Here is a 23,588-nt window from a genome sequence, read left to right on the forward strand (position 1 = left end):
AGCACAGGGCAGAATGACCTCCCTGCTCCTGCTGGCCACACTATTCCTGATGCAGGCCAGGATGCCATTGGCGTTCTTGGCCACCTGGGCACACTGCTGCCTCATGTTCAGCCTACTGTCAACCAGTACCCCCAGGTCCCTTTCTGCCTGGCTGCTCTCCAGCCACTCTGACCCCAGCCTGTAGCACTGCATGGGGTTGTTGTGGCCAAAGTGCAGCACTTGGCACTTGGATTTGTTAAATGCCATCCCGTTGGACTCTGCCCATCTGTCCAGCCTGTCAAGGTCCCTCAGAACAACTCTCAAACTGTGAGTGGCCTCAGTTGCATAGAAGTAAAGAGAACAACAAAAATGTAGTCAGTGTTCTGGTGCCCTCAGTGTTGACTGTTAATGTTTCCTATGTGCATGCTGCCAAGGTCAGGTAAGCACTACTTTTTCCAACAGAAGTAGTAAAGCTTGGACTGTGGAAATATAATCTGCTCCTCATGTGCCTCAGGCTTGATTTGTGAAAAGCAGTTTAGCAGTAAAGCACGAGCACAACACCCATAGGTACAGTCCTTCATCCTTCAGAGGGGATTATTCGAAGTGATGCCAATTAAAGCCTCTCTTCTTGATGCTGTATACCCCCCCAAAAAAAAACCAGCCTCCCAAAGGAGTGAACTATAGGAATTTCTGGTTCCTTTGTCTGAATTCAAGGCACTTGAGATGAGAACAATTCCTTCTGTAGCCTAATAATTTTCCTGTTTCCCCAGTTCTAGCTTGTTCAGTAGCACATCTGTTCTATTCCCCATAAAACAAAAAGGATTTTATCCTCACAACCTGGTGCAATTTATGGTTGTGAGAAAAGCTGCAGCTATTTTACATAAGAAGAAATTGGTTATCATCAGCTCACACAAACTGGAATGGGATTTAATAGAATTCCAGCAATTTTATTAGTTGTAAAGCACACAGATAAGAAATGCATTAAAAGGGCAGACAAAGCAAGAAGCAATTTTTTTGCAAATTAAAGAGTTTTGAACAATTGCCTTTCTCATGCTTTCAGCTGCTCTTTGAACATAAGAGTAGCTCCTGATGGGAAACTTCCTTCAGGTCTTATCTGAAGGCAGAATAATCTCAAGCCCAATGCTAATGAGGTTATGAGGAGAGGCTGAGGGAGCTGGGGTTGCTTAGCCTGGAGAAGAGGAGGCTCAGGGGAGACCTTCTTGCTCTCTACGACTACCTGAAGGGAGGTTGTAGCCAGGTGGGGGTTGGTCTCTTCTCCCAGGCAACCAGCACCAGAACAAGAGGACACAGCCTCAAGCTGCACCAGGGGAGGTTTAGGCTGGATGTTAGGAAGAAATTCTTCATAGAGAGAGTGATTGCCCATTGGAATGGGCTGCCCAGGGTGGTGGTGGAGTTGCCTTCATTGGGGGTGTTTAGGAAGAGACTTGATGGGGTGCTTGGTGACATTGTTTAGTTGATTAGATGATGTTGGATGATGGGTTGGATGTGATTATCTTGAAGGTCTCTCCCAACCTGGTCTGGTCTGGTCTATTCTATTCTATTCTATTCTATTCTGTTCTATTCTATTCTATTCATGACAAGGTCCTTCAGTTCCTTAGCTCGAGGAAGATATCTTTGTGAAAGAGATCTCCTGTGAAAAGAAACTAGGAACAAAAGCTGCCAGAAGTTTGTGACTAGTGAAATTGCCAACAGGAGCAGAGAGGTCAGGTTCTGGTTAACTCCCCACATCTTCCCTTTGCAAGTGCAAATAAAGCATGGAGGTGCTCAGTGACTTTCAGGGGGAGGTATGCTCGCTCCCCGAGAAAATGCTTCTGGATTTCTGCACCTAATCCCCTGCTCTCTCTGATTATCAGCAATGGTTCACACTGCCTGAGCAAGCAGCAGGAGGGACAGTATGTCATTTATGGTTTTTTTCAGGAAAGGAAATAACAAGGCCAGCCAGTGTCCTAGGCACTGCCCTGTCCTGCAGAACAGACTCTGAAATACAGATGCCTTTGGGGTCTTATATTACAACAGCAATTACCAGGACAAGAAAGACGCACATGCCCAGGAGAGTTTTATATTGTGTCCTGAAGTGTGTGCTAATTGATCACTGCTACAGACAAAGTTTACAAGCAGCTTAATAACTGCTTTTGTAGTTATACATCCACACTTCTCCACACCCTCCCCACCTCCCAAATTTACTTCCACCCAGGGCTGTTCTAAGAGCTATAGTTTTGTTGGTATGAGAGAAGCTGTGCTTCCTAGCTCAGGAGTAGGGTAGCTCCTGCTCACCCTGCCAGGACACTTGCATGCATTCAGAAGGTTGAATATTCAGCTAAAGCAGGCAGTCAGGAGAGACTGGGTCACTGCAGTAGCCTGGTGCCACTGCATTTCAGACCTTGGTGTTTGAGCTTTTGGAAGCCATGAGTCTATGCTACTTCTTTCAGCGTCCCTGCTGCTGCCTGCACGGTGAAGGCTGCAATGGAAATCTGCCTCTTGACCTCTTCCCAGGCGTCCTGTTGAGCTGCTTTGCTTTCAATATCAAACATGGCGTCATAGATCCCTGGGAAGGACTCTCCAGCATACTTGTTGTGACTGCTTGGAGCAAAGATGGTGTGTCTGTGGGAAAAGAAGGAAAAAATATGTAGTCATACTAAATGAAAGTAGCCATTAGCAGGGGGGTGTTCAGTGCAGGGAACAGTGTGTGTGCTGCACAAAGCAGTAATGAACCCCATGAAGAGCAGAACTGACCAAATACAAAAATCTAGCTGGGCCTGTTTTTAAAAAGACAGAAATAATTAGCCCCAAGGGCAAAATCTGTAGGAAAGGGCATGAATTAAGGACAAGCAGCCTTCTCCTTGGGAAGAGGTGATGCATTTGTCTAATTAGGAATGAAAGCATGTTACTTGGTTTTTTAATGGGAGCTCCATAAACCTGTTTGACTAATCACAGAAATCATAGAATCAATCAGGTTGGAAAAGACCTCAGAGATCATCAAGTCCAACCTATCACCCAGCACCTCAGGACTAACTAAACCATGGCTCCAAGTGCCACGTCCAATCCCCTTTTGAACACCTCCAGGGATGGGGACTCCACCACCTCCCTGGGCAGCACGTTCAAATGGCCAATTACTCTTCCTGGGAAGAACTTTCTCCTCACCTCCAGCCTAAACTTCCCCTGGCACAGCTTGAGACTGTGTCCTCTTGTTCTGGTGCTGGTTGCCCAGGAGAAGAGACCAACCCCCACCTGGCTACAACCTCCCTTCAGGTAGTTGTAGAGAGCAATAAAGTCTCCCCTGAGCCTCCTCTTCTCCAGGCTAAGCAACCCCAGCTCCCTCAGCCTCTCCTCACAGGGCTGTGCTCCAAACCCCTCCTCAGCCTCGTTACCCTTCTCTGGACACATCCAAGTGTCTCAATATCCTTCTTAAACTGAGGGGCCCAGAACTGACACAGGACTCAAGGTGTTGCCTAACCAGTGCTGAGTACAGGGCAGAATGACTTCCCTGCTCCTGCTGGCCTGATGCCATTCCTGATGCAGGCCAGGATGCCATTGGCCTTCTTGGCCCCCAGCACACTGCTGGCTCATGTTCAGCCAGCTGTGGCAGTCTGGAACAGGGAATAAACCTAGTTATGGCAGCCTAGTGAGAAGTGAAACAGAGAGCTCAAAAAAGTAGCAAAGCAGTTGAGTGATGGTCAACAGCTCTGGTAAAGGAATGCAAAAAGAGGGGAAAATAGCTATGGGAGAATTCTTCAGAGGAGCATGAAGTCTTCAGAGAAGTGATCATGCTGGATTGTTTTTTGGTGGGCTTTTTATTCCTAAATAATGTACAGTGGCAGATCTGCTTTTAAATGTATTTTGTTCTTAAAAGATATCAAAGCCTACTTGTAGCATGTGAAAGAGTCATCCCAAATCCAAACAAACACCAAAACTACCTTAATAAATGCAAGCAAGCAAACCCAAAGCAACAAATGCAGGCAGCTCTCAGTGTTATCTGACAGCCAACAAGAACTGTGGAAAACAACCATCTCATTCTTCCAGAAGTGTGAACAACAGTTTATCCTAGGAGGATGGAAGTGTGATTCTTAATTCCACCTGCCTGAGGGACTTCTGATGTGGTGTGAAAGCCATCAATCAATGAGTCAGACATATCCAGTCATTAGCAAAAGGGGGATGCCAAGACTAAAGTGAGGTAGTCTGATGCCTTACACTGGAAGTTAGCTTTTTGTCAAGTGTTCTTAATACATGCACTGGGGTTCTCTAAAGGGCATTGTGGTGCACCAAACATTGTGTTTCTCTGCACACATGGGCTTGTAGAGAGAAAACCTCAAGAATAACAAGTTAAAGGTTTAAACTAATAGGAGCAATTGTAGCAGCAGCCAAAGCTGGACAGCTGGGGGCTCTGCTGTGCAAGCTCATGGGCCTTTATCTATCCTGGGCTCAAAGGTCTCTTTCTCTTCAAACTCTTGTCTTCTGGAATTATCTCTTCACCTCACCCTCACTGCACCTCTGTTCTCATCCTCTTCTTGCTTTTCCCCTACCCTCTTTCTCCTTTCTTTTCAATACAGTTGATTCTTCACTCAGTCCTTACTTTGTACAGCTTTCAAAAAGCAAGTGGTAACAGAAATAGTACTACACACTTGCAAGTGAAACTTGTGGAGTATGATGGATAATGAAAGCAAAATCTACACTCTGGGATGGAATGCAATGAATATGTACAAAATATACAGGAGTTACAATATCATACAGATGTTTACAACTGATAGACAGCACAAGGACCCCCCTGGCCAAGGACCAGGGGAAGCTACTAGCTTCTCCCTCCCTGCCTCCCCCTCCTCTCTACAAAAGGGACAAGAGAAAGGGGCAGAGAAGTTAGACTTAGCCAAGGCCAGCCAGAAGCAGGTTATCTCTCCTGAGTGAAGCAAAGCCAGCCAGAGGAAGAGAAGAGAAGAGAAGAGAAGAGAAGAGAAGAGAAGAGAAGAGAAGAGAAGAGAAGAGAAGAGAAGAGAAGAGAAGAGAAGAGAAGAGAAGAGAAGAGAAGAGAAGAGAAGAGAAGAGAAGAGAAGAGAAGAGAAGAGAAGAGAAGAGAAGAGAAGAGAAGAGAAGAGAAGAGAAGAGAAGAGAAGAGAAGAGAAGAGAAGAGAAGAGAAGAGAAGAGAAGAGAAGAGAAGAGAAGAGAAGAGAAGAGAGAAGAATTGTTATGGTACAGCTCCTCTAATTGCAGATGTTTACCCAACGACTTTGATTAGAATACTCTCTTGTTTTTCTTTTCACACCCAACAGTGATTTATTTATATTTTTCTACTTTTCTGCTCAAAATCTGTAACTAAATTTTAAAGGCACAGCCTAAAACCACTACAAGGCCTATGGAAAGGCATTGGGCACCACGAGAGTGCTGCAGTCAAGAAGTTCTCCTTGGGGGTTATAAACAAATCCCATCGCTCACTGGATTGTACCTTAAGCTGTTGAACTGTAACTCCTATGAGGCCTATAGCGCAGTTTAAGTGACCACTTAGTTAGGGTGGGGTTCACCTGCAAAAACACAGTGCCTTAGACAGCTGGTCAAGAAACTTCCTGCTTCACCTGTAAAATTTCCTTCCTGGTAAGCCAAGAGGATCAATGAAAGCTCTCTCTAGAAGCATCAGCTGATCGTTGATCATTCGCACTGCAACCGGGCTGCAGAGAGTGGAGACAGAGACGTTTCACAGGATGAAGAAACACGACCTCCTGGTTTCATTGGAACACTTTTCCTCTTCTTTAGAGAGAAACAACAATTATGAAGATGGCCTACAGTTTGAAAAAAAGGTGAGGCTTTGCAAATGGAGTATTCCATAAATGCTGTATCACTGCACTGGGATGTCTCTGTTGCAAAACACAACTACACTGTGCAAAATGGAATAGGAGACTTTCTGAGAGCATCAGATACTTCCTTCGTATGAAATGGCACTAGAAAGTTCCCACTTTACAGAGGGGAGAAGAAGGCTGAGATGTGGATCAAGATGAAGATAGCTAGACTTTGGCTTACAGCCATAAGGCAAGTGTCTAAACTCCTGCTCTAATTGGTACAGTAGAATCACAGAATCACAGAATCAACCAGGTTGGAAAAGACCTCAGAGACCATCAAGTCCAACCTATTACCTAATACCTCCTGACAACTCCACCATGGCTCCAAGTGCCACATCCAATCCTTTTTTGAACACCTCCAGGGATGGTGACTCCACCACCTCCCTGGGCAGCACACTCCAATAGCCAATTACTCTTTCTGGGAAGAACTTTCTCCTCACATTGTTCTCAGTAACTTAGTGAGGATGGGGTTCAGTTGCCTAACCACAATTATCTGGTACCACACCGGGTGCCCAGGAGAACCTGGCCACTAGCCACTGCACTCAGAGGGCATGAGTCTCATAAGGTCCTTAGCTTTGCAAGCATCATATGGATATCTTAGATGTTCTGAAGCATCATCCTGTCTCCTTGAGGTGTGCTGAAAGTGGAAATTCTGGCATCACAACACAACAGTGCAGGTATCTAAACACAGAGCTCAGCCCAACTTTAACCCTCACTGCTGCCTGCCTTTCCATATATATTATAACAATTTAATGACAAGTTGATACCAGTCATAAACTCTATGGCTGATACTATTCAGCATGGGAAGCAGAATTAATCATAGCAGATACTGTCTGACTCAGAGTTCAAGGGCTCTATTTGACACTAATCAGAGGGACTCCTTGTGTCGTCTCAGGAGAGCCAGGGCTGCCCTGGCTATCTAAGACAGATACACATCATTTTGATTGAGTTATTTATGTATTTTCAGACTTACTCTTTCTTGTTGACTGCTTCAAGTCTCCTGTGAAATTCAGCAGCAGCCTTTGAGAAGTTCACCACAGCAGAAAAAAGAGAATCTAGAAAAAGAAGAGCTTTGTGAGCAACTTCAGAGCTCCTGCTGAATTCAATTTACCATTCAATTGCCCAGTGAGAGAAAAATCTTCGTTTGTTTAGCTGATGAAACTGCATTAATTTGTTGGGTTTCCATAATTCATTAGTTTCCCTGGTGCAGACTCTACACTACTAGCAGTAATAGAAAAGACCTTGTGCAACAAGGCCACAATGAAGCAATAAAGCTTTCACATCTTCCTTCTGCCTGGTGAGGAAAAGCCTGGCTGGCTTTGCTGACAGAGAGCTCTGCAGTTGCCTCTGTAACAAAGGGATGCGCTGCAGCATTTAGGTATAAAAGTTCTGCCTTCCATCAAAACCTACCAGCAGGACAGCAGGGATTCCCCCTTGGAACATTATGTCCTATTCACATCATGACAGAAGAGTGTGATACGTATTTTGAATAGTATTAGGTGAGGCATAAAAGACACAACAGTTGGGGAAGACAGGGATAGCCAAGGTAGATGAAAGCAGCCAGGTCCCACGCTTGCTCTGCCCGTGCCCGGGAATTACAGCGCGGCTCTGCCGTCAGCACGCGTTGCACCCTATGGTGCTGCTGCTCAACCCCTGCCCGCCCCACTGGCCTGACTGTCAGCAGGCAGGCTGCCCAGTAAGTCAATTCCTTCTTCCTGCCTCTGTCCCTGGCAGTATGTCCAAGCCATGTGAAATAAGAAGCAGTTAATGGCAATATCAGCTGCGGATTTTCCTGTGGAAGAGGAGCCCTACGAGGAGAGGCTGAGGGAGCTGGGGTTGCTTAGCCTGCAGAAGAGGAGGCTCAGGGGAGACCTTATTGCTCTCTACAGCTACCTGAAGGGAGGTTGGAGCCAGGTGGGGGTTGGTCTCTTCTCCCAGGCAACCTGTGACACAACAAGAGGACACAGTCTCAAGCTGTGCCAGGGGAAGTTTAGGCTGGAGGTGAGGAAAAAGTTCTTGTCCATTGGAATGTGCTGCCCAGGGAGGTGGTGGAGTCACCATCCCTGGAGGTGTTCAGGAGGGGATTCAACGTGGCACTTGAAGCCGTGGTTTAGTTAGCCCTGAGGTGTTGGGTGACTTGATGATCTCTGAGGTCTTTTCCAACCTTATTGATTCTATGATTTAATACAGAGCTGGGAAAGTATCACTTTCTGCATTTCTTTTTGGGGAGTAAGAGGGGGAATATTACGAGGAGAAGAATTTCTGGCCTTACCCTAACTCAAGTCATTTACAAAGAAGGCAGATTTACAACACAGGTTTTGCCCACTAGTTTCAGAAAGCTTTAGACAAACTGCAGGAATGTGTCTTTCCTCACACAGGAATATGGGGCATACAATTAGGTCATCTCCTAAACCCAGTCCTCCACTGGCAGCTGTGGCCCTTCCCTATTTATAAGTTTATCACACTACTCTAGTGTGATAGGCTTTCTGTAGAGAGATTTATCACACTATTTACTGTCCACAGGACTCCTACCCAAAGCTGCTCTGCAGTCTTGCCTGCATGTCTATTTCCAGCAAACTTATTTACTGATCACCAGCCCACACTTGCTTGTCCTTGTATTCATATTTCTGTCTGGTTTATATCATGAGAGGCAGAGATTTTATGCATGCAAGCTGTTTACAAACTGCAATACAGACAGACCCAAGTCACCTTGGGAGGGTGGGAATTTGCACTTGTCCACAATGGTGGCAATAGTTGCGAGTTTGCCAGAGGACAGAGTCCTGCCCCGCTGACATCATCTCCATATCATGGCAACAGCTTATGTTTCAGAAGCAGTAGGAGGGGATTTAAGAGAAGGGAAAAAAAAAAGATCATCTGAAAATCCATGAAAGAATTTGTGATCATGTTCACCAGATATTCAGTGCTGTCAGTGCCACTTACTTCAGCAAATATCACAGCATTTCTTCCCCCTGCCCCCTGCAAACTTCAGTTCCTGGTAGCAAGTACATATATTTCATGAAAAAACCCAGTTTCCAGCCTTTGTTGTTGCAGAGGAGCAGCTGAAATGTGAATCCAAAGGCAAATAAGAAACTTAATCTATTATTCTGAAGGACAACTACATGATTTATTCAGGCTTAATTAACAATATTCTAACATTCAATGTTGGCAGTAGGCAGCTCCATGGAAATACTGAGTGAAAGGAATTTTAATCTTCACAGTATAGAGAAAACTGCCTATATATTGTAATGTACTCTGGTACCACAGACTGAACAAAAAAGATGAATCCAAGGTTAAGTTATTCAAGGAATAACTTAAAAGTGATCAGATATTAGAGGCAGAAAGGGACCTGGGGGTACTGGTTGACAGTAGGCTGAATGTGAGCCAGCAGTGTGCCTAGGGGGCCAAGAAGGCCAATGGCATCCTGGCCTGTGTCAGGAACAGTGTGGCCAGCAGGAGCAGGGAAGTCATTCTGCCCCTGTACTCAGCACTGCTTAGGCCACAGCTTGAGTCCTGTGTCCAGTTCTGGGCCCCTCAATTTAAGAAGGATATTGAGACACTTGGATGTGTCCAGAGAAGGGCAATGAGGCTGGGGAGTGGTCTGGAGCACAGCCCTGTGAGGAGAGGCTGAGGGAGCTGGGGTTGCTTAGCCTGGAGAAGAGGAGGCTCAGGGGAGACCTTCTTGCTCTCTACAACTACCTGAAGGGAGGTTGTAGCCAGGAGGGGGTTGGTCTCTTCTCCCAGACAACCTATGACAAAACGAGAAGACAGAGTCTCAAGCTGCACCAGGGGAGGTTTAGGCTGGATGTTAGGACGAAATTCTTCCCAGAAAGAGAGACTGGCCACTGGGATGTGCTGCCCAGGGAGGTGGTGGAGTCACCATCACTGGAGGTGTTTAAAAAGAGCCTGGATGGGGTGCTTGGTGCCATGGTTTAGCTGATTAGATGGTGTTGGGTGACAGGTTGGACCCTGTGAGCTCAGAGGTCTTTTCCAACCTGGTTAATTCTGTATGCTGTAAGCAAGGATTCCAGAAGAAAAGATATAAAAATAATTGAAAGACTGGACTTGTTTTATAAAATAAAAGTAAGAATGACACATCTTTACAATTATTAAAGAGAGGGTTAAGTGATATTTAGGAGACAAAAGGAAGATAAAGATTGATTCTGGAATCTAGGAAAAAATAGCTGTGTTGGTCAGAAGGTAGTTTAGGTGATGTCTAATCTGAGATGAGAAGGAAAAAGAACAACCCAAATAATGAAAAGATAAGGTTTAACACAAAACTTTGCTAAGTGTCCTACCACTGCAGAAGGATATTTCAGATTTTATGTTTCCTTACAAGACATGCTGCAGTAAACACAGCAACATATTGAAATAAATCCTTGTGTTATGCAAAAACCTCAGACAAAATGATCCATCATGCAAGGCTTCCTCTCTCTCTGGTGCCCTCTTTGCAAAAATGAGTGTCTCTTTGAAATAGTCAAGAACTTTTTTACCTAAACCACTGCATGAAGCTTTAAATGTGATTTTTAGCTCCCCCCAAAGGAAGATTCAAGTTCACAAAAGAGTAGTGCATCTCCACAGAGCTCTGAACCATGGCTCCATCAAATGGCAAGTGAATTAGGACTGATGGAAAATCCTTCTTGGTACAGAATCATAGAATTGTTAGGCTTGGAATGGATCTCAAGGATCACCCACTTCCAACTCCCCCTGCCATGGCCAGGGACACCTCACACTACATCAGGCTGCTCATAGCCACATCCAGCCTGGCCTTAAAAACCTCCAGGGATGAGGCTTCCACCACCTCCCTGGGCAACCTGTGCCAGTGTCTCACCACCCTCATGGGGAAGAACTTCTTCCTATCATCCAATCTCAATCTGCCCATTTCTAGTTTTGCTCCATCCCACCCAGTCCTATCATTGCCTCACACCCTAAAAAGTCCCTCCCCAGCTTTCTTGTAGCCTCCTTCAGATACTGGAAGGCCACAATTAGGTCTCTTCAGAGCCTTCTCTTCTCCAGATTAAATAACCCCAACTCCCTCCGTCTGTCTCCATAGGAGAGGAGCTCCAGCCCTCAGCTCATCCTCATGGCCCTTCTCTGGACATGCTCCAGCACCTCCAGATCCTTCCTGTAATAGGGGCTCCAGAACTGGACAGAGTACTGCAGGTGGGGTCTCACCAGAGTGAAGTAGAGGGGGAGAATCACCTCCCTTGACCTGCTGGCCCTGCTGCTCTTGATGCAGCCCAGGATGTGATTGGATTTCTGGGCTGCAAGTGCACACTGAGAGCTCCTGTTGAGCTCACAACAAGGGGTGAATGAGAAAAGAACAAAAGAAGAGAGAGGGAGAGAAAGAAAATTACTCTGGAAATTATCCTATCCTTGGACCCAGCACACTTTGCTGCTTCAGGCCTGTTTCATAAGCTTCATTGCAATGTGGTCAAGTGCTCAGCAAATGGATGCACTTATGCAGATGAGCTAGAGAAGTGCTTCTGTGGCCTGAAAGTGGTAGCCAGGCACTGAGACAGATGGTAAGCAAGTTTCCCAGGGTCAAGTCAAGTCTTTGGCAGAGGAAGAATGGGGCACATGTGTCTCTGAAGTTCCATAAACATTTAACTTGTCTTCTTTTTTAAGTAAGAAAATGAGGAGCAGGCTGATACATCTTTTTATTGTGCATTTGAGATCCCTGACTGCTCATGGGCACTGTACTACCACCCAGAATTAATAATATGCATGAAAATTGCTATAGCACTCTGTATAGGGTTGAAGGTTCCCCCCCCCCCCCCAGCATTAACTAACAGCCTAAAAACACCACACACTCTCACCTAGAGAATAATTTGTTAAACCTGTGTTAAGGACAATAATAAAATACAAAAATTAGAGGCTCTTTGTTAAGGAAGAGAAGAGAAGAGAAGAGAAGAGAAGAGAAGAGAAGAGAAGAGAAGAGAAGAGAAGAGAAGAGAAGAGAAGAGAAGAGAAGAGAAGAGAAGAGAAGAGAAGAGAAGAGAAGAGAAGAGAAGAGAAGAGAAGAGAAGAGAAGAGAAGAGAAGAGAAGAGAAGAGAAGAGAAGAGAAGAGAAGAGAAGAGAAGAGAAGAGAAGAGAAGAGAAGAGAAGAGAAGAGAAGAGAAGAGAGAAGAGAGGAGAAGAGAGGAGAGGAGAGGAGAGGAGAAGAGAAGAGAGGAGAAGAGAAGGGAAGAGAAGAGAAGAGAAGAGAAGAGAAGAGAAGAGAAGAGAAGAGAAGAGAAGAGAAGAGAAGAGAAGAGAAGAGAAGAGAAGAGAAGAGAAGAGAAGAGAAGAGAAGAGAAGAGAAGAGAAGAGAAGAGAAGAGAAGAGAAGAGAAGAGAAGAGAATTAAGCAGGTTGGAAAAGACCTTTGAGATTGCTGAGTCCAGCCTATCACCCGACACCATCTAATCAACTAAACCATGGCACTAAATGCCTCATCCAGTCACTTACTAAACACCTCCAGTGATGGTGACTCCACCACCTCCCTGGGCAGCACATTCCAATGGCCAATCTCTCTTTCTGGGAAGAATTTCTTCCTAACATCCAGCCTAAACCTCCCCTGGCACAGCTTGAGACTGTGTCCTCTTGTTCTGATGCTGGTTGCCTGGGAGAAGAGACCAACCCCCACCTGTCTACACCCTCCCTTCAGGTAGTTGGAGACAGCAAGAAGGTCTCCCCTGAGCCTTCTCTTCTCCAGGCTAAGCAACCCCAGCTCCCTCAGCCTCTCCTCACAGGGCTGTGCTCCAAACCCCTCCCCAGCTTTGTTGCCCTTCTCTGGACACCTTCCAGCAACTCAACATCCTTCTTAAACTCAGAGGCCCAGAACTGGACACAGGACTCAATCTGTGGCCTAACCAGTGCTGAGTACAGGGGCAGAATGCCTTCCCTGCTCCTGCTGGCCACACTGTTCCTGAAACATGAAAGCAAGGAATCCAGTCTCAGAGCTGTAACAGACAAAATGTGTCTCTTCATGCTTCTAAGTTATCCCCTGCAGAAACAGTCCTGTGGCTACTACTCACCAAATGACACGTTGTACAGTTCCATCTGTTCTTCATGTTTCTTGGCCAGTTTATAAATTCTGTTGCTATATTCTTTTAAAGCTTCCCCATAATCTCTGCAGTCGAATGGAATGACCTGGGAATCTGCCAGTTCATAAACCAGTTTGCCTCGTAGCTGGGCAATTGTCAGCTGTTTCTTGAAGGTGGGGTCATAAAATTTTTCCACTAACTCAAAGGTCTCATACACAGTGTGATAAACAGGATAATTGCTGAACTTGTCTGTTTTCTGCAAAAGAACAGGGAGAATTGTTAGTGCCCCGTGTTCTGATGGCAGCTAAGGAATCGAATTGAATCGAATCGAATAGAATAGGATAGAATAGACCAGGTTGAAAGAGACCTTAGAGATCATCAAGTCCAACCTATCACCCAACACCATCTAATCAACTAAACCATGGCACCAAGCATCCCATCCACTCTCTTCCTAAACACTTCCAGTGATGGTGACTCCAGCACCTCCCTGGGCAGCACATTCCGATGGCCAATCTCTCTCTCTCTGTGAAGAATTTCTTCCTAACATGCAGCCTAAACCTCCCCTGGCACAGCTTGAGGCTGTGTCCTCTTGTTCTGGTGCTGGTTGCTTGGGAGAACAGACCAACCCCCTCCTGGCCACAACCTCCCTTCAGGTAGTTGCAGAGAGCAATAAGGTCTCCCCTGAGCCTCCTCTTCTTCCCAGAAAGAGAGATTGGCCATTGGGATGTGCTGCCCAGGGAGGTGGTGGAGTCACCATCACTGGAGATGTTTAAGAAGAGCCTGGATGAGGCACTTGGTGCCATGGTTTAGTTGATTAGATGGTGTTGGGTGATAGGTTGGACTGGATGATCTTAAAGGTCTTTTCCAACCTGGTTAATTCTGTGTTCTGTACTCTGCATTCTATATACACATCACTGCAACATGTTTTATTCTCCAACCATTCAGGTTTCTGGCTAAGGTAAGAAATGGCACTAATGCATGAAACAGCCAAAGATTCTTTGAAGCTTTTTTTTCCTTAAATCATAGATAAATGCTGTTAAGACCTGACTGCTTATCACTGGCAAACTTCTCCAAGCAGCCTGCAATACTTACCCTGTTCTTGGTGTATCGGACTCTGCCTGACGCAATGCCCAGCCGCTGAAAGTAAGCTTCAAAATCACTGCCTGAGCCCAGTTTGTTTATTCTGCATGTAGAGGAGACAAGATCTTAGTGAGAGCACTTACTGAATAGCAGGGCAGTAACCTATGCAAAATGCAGATTTTTTTTCAAAGAAATGGAGGTCAGTTCTTCTGGAGGGCACACCAGGGACAGCAGGAAGATCAGAGGCTAGATGAGTGGCAAGCTTCATCACTCTGATTTTATTCCACCACACTATGAGGAGAGGCTGAGGGAGCTGGGGTTGTTTAGCCTGGAGAAGAGAAGGCTCAGGGGAGACCTTCTTGCTCTCTACAACTACCTGAAGGGAGGTTTTAGCCAGGTGGGGGTTGGTCTCTTCTCCCAGGCAACCAGCACCAGAACAGGAGGACACAGTCTCAAGCTGTGCCAGGGGAAGTTTAGGCTGGAGGTGAGGAGAAAGTTCTTCCCAGAAAGAGAGATTGGCCATTGGAATGTGCTGCCCAGGGAGGTGGTGGTGTCCCTATCCCTAGAGGTGTTTAAGGGGGGATTGGATGTGGCACTTGAAGCCATGGTTTAGTTAGTCCTGAGGTGTTGGGTGATAGGTTGGACTTGATGATCCCTGAGGTCTTTTCCAACCTCGTTGATTCTATGATTCTATGACTAATTCAGTATCCAGCATTGCTGGAAGATCTTTTAGAGGCAGCAATGCTGATTGTGACACTGAACACATTTGAAACAAACAAAAGAAGTACACATAACGCACAAGAGCTACAACATGGTACCAGACGTGTCTCTGCAATCTTAAAGCAGTCATCAGCTACCTCCAAACTAATAAAAATCGGGCAGCAATACATGTCAAACCAGATGTTTTTTACATACTTTGTGTATTCTGCTAGAATCAACGATGAAAACCTTCCACTGCAGAAGTCACAATTAGCATTTGCTACTTACAAGCGAACATTGCCATCTGCTGGGGAGATGTGGCAAGACAGAGAATTAACAAAGATCATAGAATCAATAAGGTTGGAAAAGACCTCAGAGATCATCAAGTCCAACCTGTCACCCAACACCTCAGGACTAACTAAACCATGGCTTCAAGTGCCACATCCAATCCCTTTTTGAACACCTCCAGGGATGGTGACTCCACCACCTTCCTGGGCAGCACATCCCAATGGCCAATTGCAGGGGCACAATAACTTCCCTGCTCCTGCTGGCCACGCTATGCCTGATCCAGACCAGGATGCCATTGGCCTTCTTGGCCACCTGGGCACACAGCTGGCTCATGTTCAATATTCTGAGTATTTTCAAATATTTACTTAAGTTGTATTCCAAGTTTCATGTCTATATGTCCAGCCTTGTGAATAATTAATGTTTCTCAGCTGGAAACAAAGGAAAAAATATTCTCTTCTTCCACTTTAAGTTCTTTTGCTATTATAAATTTCTGCAAGGAACTATTTGTATCAACTGAGAAAGATCAGATATTGTGGCCTTCAAATGAGCCCAATAAATCTAGAAACTCATCTGCTTGGGCATGAAAGATAGGGAAACATGTGCATAACAGTTTGGTCAAACCACACAAAGGGGCAGTTTTATTTACCTGACAGGAGTAGTGCCACATCGTCAATATTTAGCCAAAGACTCACAGAATCATGGAATTGTTTTGCTTGGAAGAGAGCTCTCAGATCATCAAGTCCCACTCTTAGCCTAACACTGCCAAGTCACCACTAAACCATGTCCCTCAGCACATCTACATGTCTTTTAAACACCTCCAGGCACAGTGACTCCGCCACTTCCCCAGGCAGCCTGTTCCTTTGTTTTACAGCCCTTTCAGTGAATGCATTTTTCCTAATATCCAATCTTGGCTGTTGGAATGTGTTACCCAGAGAGGTGCTGGAGTCACTCTCACTGGAGGTGTTTAAGAAGAGACTGGATGAGGCACTTGGTGCCATGGTTTAGTTGATTAGATGGTGTTGGGTGATAGGTTGGACTCAGTGATCTCAAAGGTCTTTTCCAACCTGGTTGATTCTGTATTCTAAACCTCCCCTGGTGTAACCTGAGGCTTTTTCCTCTTGTCCTATTGCTTCTTACTATAGAGTCTTGTGAGTCATAGGCTGAAAGAGAGCTTTGGATTTTTAATACCTTCAAATATGAAGTTTTCATGCCCTCAGATGTAGATTTTTAATATATTACATTTACATCCATTGTATCAACAAAGACCAAGGGTCACAAGAGCTTTTTAATTACCACTCTAGGCAGTTGCTTTCAACTGAGCATTTGCTTATCCTAACAATGTTGATATTATCTCTGGTAGAGTGACTAAACTATATTTTGACCAGTTTCCCTGCTCTGCTCTTTTGGATTGCTTTCCAGGTTGCTTTTCTACTAACAAAAGGCCTTTAAAGAGTGTGAGGTTTCCTTTTACAGCAGGCATAGATGTCACTGGCATTGGAAAAAAGAAGTGATAAAACATTGCTTTATTTTACTTTCAAAGATATTGCCAGAGAGTCACCTTGTACTAAAAGGTTTTGTACTGCTGTCATCAATAGCACCTCTTGAACAATGCTGGAGAGCAGCCATGCTATGATATGAAGAAAAAAATGGGGAAGGCAAAAAATGGGAAAGCAAACCAGAGATTAACAACGTACCTGGGATAGCTATTATTTTCAGCTGCAGGATCTTTGTCAAGCCAGCTCTCATAAAGAGACTTATTTTCATAACCCTCATCAGGGCTTACAATCTGGAGAGGAAAATATTATAATCTCACTGGAAGTACCTCTAACCCAATGCATTATTAAAGGAGACCTTTACAGCTACATGCATCATTCTTTTAAACAGCAGCCTTGCTGCAGGCAGGGGAGTCCACATACACTATCTGTATTTGTTACATACATTTAGGGATCCCAACCACAGAAAGCATCTCACAGGCACTTGGAACCAACCACAGACAGTGGGAAAGAACGGGTTAAAAGTTCAAGGACACTAGCTGAGACACATTCACCTCTGGGGGAAGTGGATCTTTGGGATTTCTGGGACTTCTTACCACCTTATAGAACTACCTACATACAAAACATCACATGTAACACTGTGGAACTCCTTCAGCAGCCAGGGTGCCCCAGCTGCTCTCCTTTCAGCAGGCAGACAACAGCCCTAACCCTGTAGAGGTTTGCACCACACAGCAGCAATATTGCCTCAACAGGCTGAGCTAGAAATTTAACTGCCTTCCCTATAGCAAAGGATCAAAACAAGTCACTAACTATACTACAGAAGTGCCAAGAGAACTCATCCAAGACTGGAGAATCATTGCACAGCACAGTGTATGCACAAATGGAGCTCCCACCCTAGCAAAAGGAAATATCAGTACAGTCATCACACAGCCAGGAAAACTAAGAAGGAGGGAGGGAGGGAGGGAGGAAGGAAGGAAGCAAGGAAGGAAGGAAGCAAGGAAGGAAGCAAGGAAGGAAGGAAGGAGGGAAAGAAGGAAAGAAGAAAAGAAGGAAAGAAAGAAGGAAAGAAGGAAAGAAGGAAAGAAGGAAAGAAAGAAAGAAAGAAAGAAAGAGAAAGAAAGAAAATAAATAGGGGAAGAGAGGGAGGGAGGGAGGAAGGAAGGGAGGAAGGGAGGGTATAAAGAAAGAGAAAGAAAGAGTATAAAATTAATTGACCAAAGGGCTTAGAAAAATCTGTGACAGAAGTAAAAATAAACCCAGGCTCTGACCCTGGGCTCCACCTAGACTTCAACAATCTTTAACAGACATGGTCTTTTAAATATAAAATAGATTGTGAAGTGCAGAGGATTGGGATTTTTTTTTCCTCCCCCAAAATACAAAGCATAAATGTTGATGGCTAGATACATGGTCATACAATGGTGTTGAGGCTTAAACGCTGCATTGAAAAATGTACAGACTTCAAACTGAAAATCCAGAGGGTCCTGACCTCTGAGGCTACGTCAGCAGCTTGCAGAAAAATAACAACTTTGTGAAGTAACTGCTTGGCTGCTGTCATTTTCAGGGCACTGAGGTCAAGTTCTAGGGCTAAATTGAAAATGGCACATTAATAAGAGCAAGCTGAACTCTGACATAGGGGAGTGAGAGCACTCCATGCTCTGGCAGAGATGTTACTCTGACAGCTCTGGTCATGTAAAAACCATTGGCCAGCTTTTTCACATCACACTGAAAGCCTAGGAAACCATGCTGTGTGCTCTGACTTAGATCCAAGTCTGAATCACTATGAGCTTGCTGCTACCTCAAGGGAAGATGCAGGGTTCTTTAAGTATAAATCAAAGCAAGAAGTGATGATCAGAACAGGGAAACTGGAGTTGAACTATTGCAGACTCTGGCTGGAAGTGGCCAATTGTCTAAAGCTTGGCTGTAGAGTAGGGTCAGAAATGCTGTCAGCATCTAAATGTCCTACCTGCATGCCAAGGATCACACTTAAGTGCAGAGCTCCTTCAAAGATGACACTTCCTGTGTATGCTACATTTTTTTTGTGTGAGGAAATGGCTCACTGAAAACCAAGAAGAGCAAAGAGATCTTGAAATGTTGGATACTTGGAAGAGAAATGCCTTTCTTTGGCTATGCAGAGTCACCCACGTCTGCACTGATGTTCTTTCACACACTGTGCTTCCTGAAGGCAATTCAATCCCATGCAAAAGCCTGCTACAAAACATAAGAATCATTTCCATCCCATTTATGCTTTTCCCAAGAATTATCTAGGACTCCTGAGGTGCACACGACTTCTCACGATTCCTATTCAAGAAACTCACAACTGGGATATGCAAACACCTGATGAGCTGAGGCTTTGTTGTGCACATCTGTCTTCCCCATGTCATCCAAACTCAAATGCACTGCAGTCGAGACAGCAAAACTAAGAACAGAATCACCCTGCCTTAGTCCTTCTAACCTTTACAAAAATGTAGGGGTTTTCCAGATTAGTGGAAAAGCCCCAGCTGATTAGCAAAGGTACAGACTGTACTCTGGTTATCTGTGTAAAAGGCTGGCTGAATGCAAATGAAGAGGGGAAAAGGTAAATTAAGCAGATGCCTCTGGAAACCAGAGCTTCCCTATCCTGACTGTTGCTTTATATCCTTTCTCTCTGTATCCAATGCACTTCACTGATATTTTTTGCCATCTGGAGAACAGAGATTTTTGATTCTTTAAGTGAATTTTATTTTGTGATGCTAGAAGCAGTAAAGCCAAGTAAAAGACATGCTACATTTCCACAGGGTCTGCCAACAAGAACAGTGCCCTTGCTAGTAGTGATCATTCAGCAAACACACTTTGGTATCCCTGACTTGTCTCCAAGAGTCCACTAAAACATGTTTTTCTTGGGGAAAATCCCACAATTCTCCATGAATGATAGAGAGAAGTTCAGCACTGGTAAAGGAAAGGTAGTTTGGAAAGGAAAACTACAATGTTGAATCGCTGTAAAAATGGAACCAGGGGTTTCTTTTTCAAATAGATGAGAGGCAGTCCAGGGTTTGGCAGTAGGACAAAATCACTCCTGTAGACAAATGGGGCAAGGAGTGTCTCGGATTTATTTAGCAAGACAGAGACAATGCCATAAGACTTGGGGAAATGATCTTTGGCTGTGCACAGAAAGCAGAGCACAACAAAGAATTGGAATGCTGTTGCAGAATCCTGCTCTGTGGAACAACAGAAAGGCAGTTGTGGATTTGAACTATTTAAGTACATTACAACGCATCATAATTATTGGATGTGGCACTTGAAGCCATGGTTTAGTAGTCATGAGGTCTTGAGTGATAGGTTGGACTTGATGATCTTTGAGGTTTTTTCCAACCTTACTGATTCTATGATTCTATGGTCTCTAATGAGCTGGCAAATAAAAATAAATCAATCTAAGATGTTCCAATGGTGGCTTTGAGGAGCTCAGGAAATAGACTTCTCACTGTCAACTCTCTCTCAGGTGTTCAGGAGGAGACTTGATAGGGTGCTTGGTGCCATGGTTTAGTTGATTAGGTGGTGTTGGATGGTAGGTTGGACACGATGATCTTGAGGGTCTCTTCCAACCTGGTCTGGTCTATTCTATTTTATTCCATTCCATTCCATTCCATTCCATTCCATTCCATTCCATTCCATTCCATTCCATTCCATTCCATTCCATTCCATTCCATTCCATTCCATTCCATTCTCTACCATAGCACAATCCCCTTTATAAATGGAGCTATGAAGAATATGGATGAATACAATGTACTTCTAGGAGCTTTATAGTGTGAGAGAAAGAGTGGAATGACAGAACAGTTGTCAGGTTTTCTCTTGTTTACATTATGCTTCTACTGTTAAAAGCTCCAACAATACTGAATAGGAACATTTGCAAAAAAGCCACTCTGGAGTACTTCACATGGTACCTGCATGGAAGTTTTCTACAAGATCAGGAGTGAGGTACTATTTTTACTCTGGAGAGTTTTCCTACTTTGTCTTTTGCAGAAGAAGCTATCCCTGGCTAAGTGGCTTGCTGCAGACAGAAAGTGATGTTTTTTTATCCAGGGCCCTGCAGCTCTATGAACATGGAAATTTTGATAGGTGAAGCAGAAGGCCCTTCAGTGTGCAAAGTGTCACAGCTAATGTTTGAACAAGCACAGCTTCTTCCCCTGCAAGGGAGAGACACAGAAAGAGTTGGTAATAAAATATAGAAAAGAAAAGAAAAACATGAAACTGCAAAGATAAATCACCCCAGATTCAAACCATGGCCTTTCCACTATTAAAAGAAAGTGTACTGCATTTGTATCATAGAATCAATATGGTTGGAAAAGACCTCAAAGATCATCAAGTCCAACCTGTCACCCAAGACTTCATGACTACTAAACCATGGCTTCGAGTGCCACATCCAATCCCCTCTTGAACACCTCCAGGGACGGTGACTCCACCACCTCCCTGGGCAGCACATTCCAATATCTCAGGACAAATCCATCTATTGGGATGGAAGACTAGTAGCTGGAGTCATCCTATCAATTGCCATTGCAGTGCAGATTTTTACACTGGATCAAGTCAGCTGGGTTCCCTTCATGTCAAGGGGGAAAAGCAGGTTGTGAGTTCTGCAGGTGGAGGAGAATATTTAACCACAATTGGTTAAACTAATCTCATCCTAAAGGTACCCATTTCTACCCATTGCCTCTAAAGGAAGCCTGTGTTAAGTCAGACATATCTTTTGTTAATTAAGACTAATCCAGACTTGAGTGATAGTGACAATCTGGTTAACTTCTCATAAGAACAACGAAGTTTCATGCTTTAATGGATCACAATCTTTCAGCCTTATGACAGTTCACCCTGAGAGGTGCAAGCAAAGGAGACATGGTTAGATCACTTGTAATCATGCATTTCCATACATCTGGCCTGCTATACAATCCACTCAGCCCTTAAATCTTTCTCACAGTATTTCAAGGGCTCAGTGAGATATGACAGAGAATTTGGGAGAAAAGACAGAGAGAAAACAGTAGCTAGGCAGTGTAAAAATGAACAGATTCCTTTTTCCACATGAAATGGAAATTTTAAATGCAATGTATTTCCTTGAAAGCTTATCACTTTAGATAGCTGATCTTGCTCAAGGGTTTTATTCTCTTAGTTTGATCATTGTTGTTGTTATTATTATTTTACTATATTGTAAATGATTTTCCACTTCTGTCAGTGACATGCTTCGACCTTTCTAAGAATACTGAGGAAGTGGGGGTCTGGGCTGTGTACCCCTGATGGGATGCTTTGCCATAGATTTTGGCAGGATCAGAATTCTTCAAGCACAGTGACAAGATAAACCAAATATTAATCAATAATCAAATTTAATCCAAGAAGCTTGCAGCCACAAATAAGAGCCATTCTGATTCTGTACCTCCTTTGTCAGGTTGTACACCAGTTTGTAGAGAAGAGGGGTGCAGTCAACTCTTAATGTGTAGTTACCTGAAAACAAAACAAAGATATGGAAATGTTCCCCTCATGTGCCAGTGGTGTTATCTTCATAACAGATTAAACCCTGCACTCCTTTCTTACATAAAGTTGTAAACTCCAAGGCAAGAATATAGATCTTTCCTTAGACTATATACAGCAATAGACTACTTGGTCATGTTGTATAAACTGCTGCTACTACACAATAAATAATGTGTCTCTGGAAGGAGGGTTGGACTAGGTGATCTTTTGAGCTCCCTTCCCACCCCTAACATTCTGTGTGCTTCTGTGATTCTATGTTGCTTACAGTACACACACAGTGATGTGGTTATGCCTTCCCACAGTTCTAAAATACACCTAACTATCTCTCATCAGCTACAAGCCCTTGTCACTTGTGCTCCCTGAAGCTTGTAGCAAAGGCAACATCCTACTTTTTGTGTAGTGTTAAAAATAATGTATTCAGGATCTCTGCAGGAGGAAAGACATATTCCCTGCAAGAGGTTTTAAGAAGTCTTTCAATGCAGCTGCTTCTTATCATAAAGAGTTGCTTTCTCTAAGTTTTTGCAGACTGTGTCTGAAAGAGAAGTCAGCTGAGTAAGACTTGCAAGACATTTGGCATTTTACATTTCAGAACTAAGTCTCACCCAAATAGGAGGCAACAAAGGTGCAGAATAATGTGTTCATGTACTGTCTCCCAAGCTGTCTCTTCTGGTTCCACACTGCCTCCAGGCTATGCTAAAGCATCCCATACTGCGATAATATGAGTTACAGCACCAAAAGCCTCGTGGAAAAGAAACTATCACCACTTTTGAGGCAGGCAAGAGCGTAAAGCATTCTTCTCTATAGACTACAGCCACTGGAAGGCAGCTGAGAAAACATCTCTGTCCTCAGAAACAAACAACAAAGAGGAGAAGAGGGATGAGGAGGCTGGGACAACAAAGCACACCTATGCTCTCAGATAGTTATTGGGGTTTGATATGACTCAAGACCTCTGGCTCATCCTTTGCACAGTGTGTACTCACAAAAGGACTAGACTGACAATGACAAAAAGCCCCATGATGATGGAAAAATGGTAGATAATATTAGCAAAGGTTCCAAGGAGAGTCTACATTAATAAATGAAGGCTGAGCAACTGATGTCATTTACCTGGACCTGAGCAAAGCCTTCGACACTGTCCCGCACCACATCCTGGTCTCATGCATAGCCAGCAGGTCGAGGGAGGTGATTCTCCCCCTCTACTCCACCCTGGAGAGACCCCACCTGGAGCACTGTGTCCAGTTCTGGATTGCATATTACAGGAAGGATCTGGAGGTGCTGGAGCATGTCCAGAGAAGGGCCATGAGGATGAGCAGAGGGCTGGAGATGCTCTGCTATGAGGACAGACTGAGGGAGTTGGAGCTGTTCAGTCTGGAGAAGAGAAGGCTCTGAGGAGACCTCATTGTGGCCTTCCAGTATCTGAAGGGGACTACAAGAAATCTGGAAAAGGACTTTTTAGGGTGTCAGGGAGTGACAGGGCTAAGGGGAATGGAACAAAACTAGAAATGGGTAGATTCAGATTGGATGTTAGGAAGAAGTTCTTCCCCATGAGGGTGGTGAGACACTGGAAGAGGTTGCCCAGGGAGGTGGTGAAAGCCTCCTCCCTGGAGGTTTTTAAGGCCAGGCTGGATGTGGCTGTGAGCAACGTGCTGTAGTGTGAGGTGTCCCTGCCCATGGCAGTGGGAGTTGGAAGTGGGTG

At 44.5% G+C, this 23,588-nt stretch overlaps 1 protein-coding gene across 1 annotated transcript in view; it reads right to left on the reverse strand.

Moving 5' to 3' along the window:
- Nucleotides 1–2,210: 2,210 nt before the first annotated feature.
- Nucleotides 2,211–23,588, reverse strand: part of LOC104301158 (N-acetylated-alpha-linked acidic dipeptidase 2) — a 43,164-nt gene continuing 21,786 nt past the window's right edge. The window contains exons 12-17 of the mRNA XM_054164705.1: nt 21,801–21,868; nt 16,610–16,701; nt 13,941–14,031; nt 12,840–13,104; nt 6,797–6,878; nt 2,211–2,601 (exon numbers count right to left, since the gene is read on the reverse strand). Coding sequence (XP_054020680.1) covers nt 2,412–2,601; nt 6,797–6,878; nt 12,840–13,104; nt 13,941–14,031; nt 16,610–16,701; nt 21,801–21,868 — 788 coding nt within the window. The 3' untranslated portion in view covers nt 2,211–2,411. The remainder of the gene's footprint in view (nt 2,602–6,796; nt 6,879–12,839; nt 13,105–13,940; nt 14,032–16,609; nt 16,702–21,800; nt 21,869–23,588) is intronic.

The sequence above is a fragment of the Dryobates pubescens genome, chromosome 10 (assembly GCF_014839835.1).
Source record: "Dryobates pubescens isolate bDryPub1 chromosome 10, bDryPub1.pri, whole genome shotgun sequence".
Lineage (NCBI taxonomy): Eukaryota > Metazoa > Chordata > Aves > Piciformes > Picidae > Dryobates > Dryobates pubescens.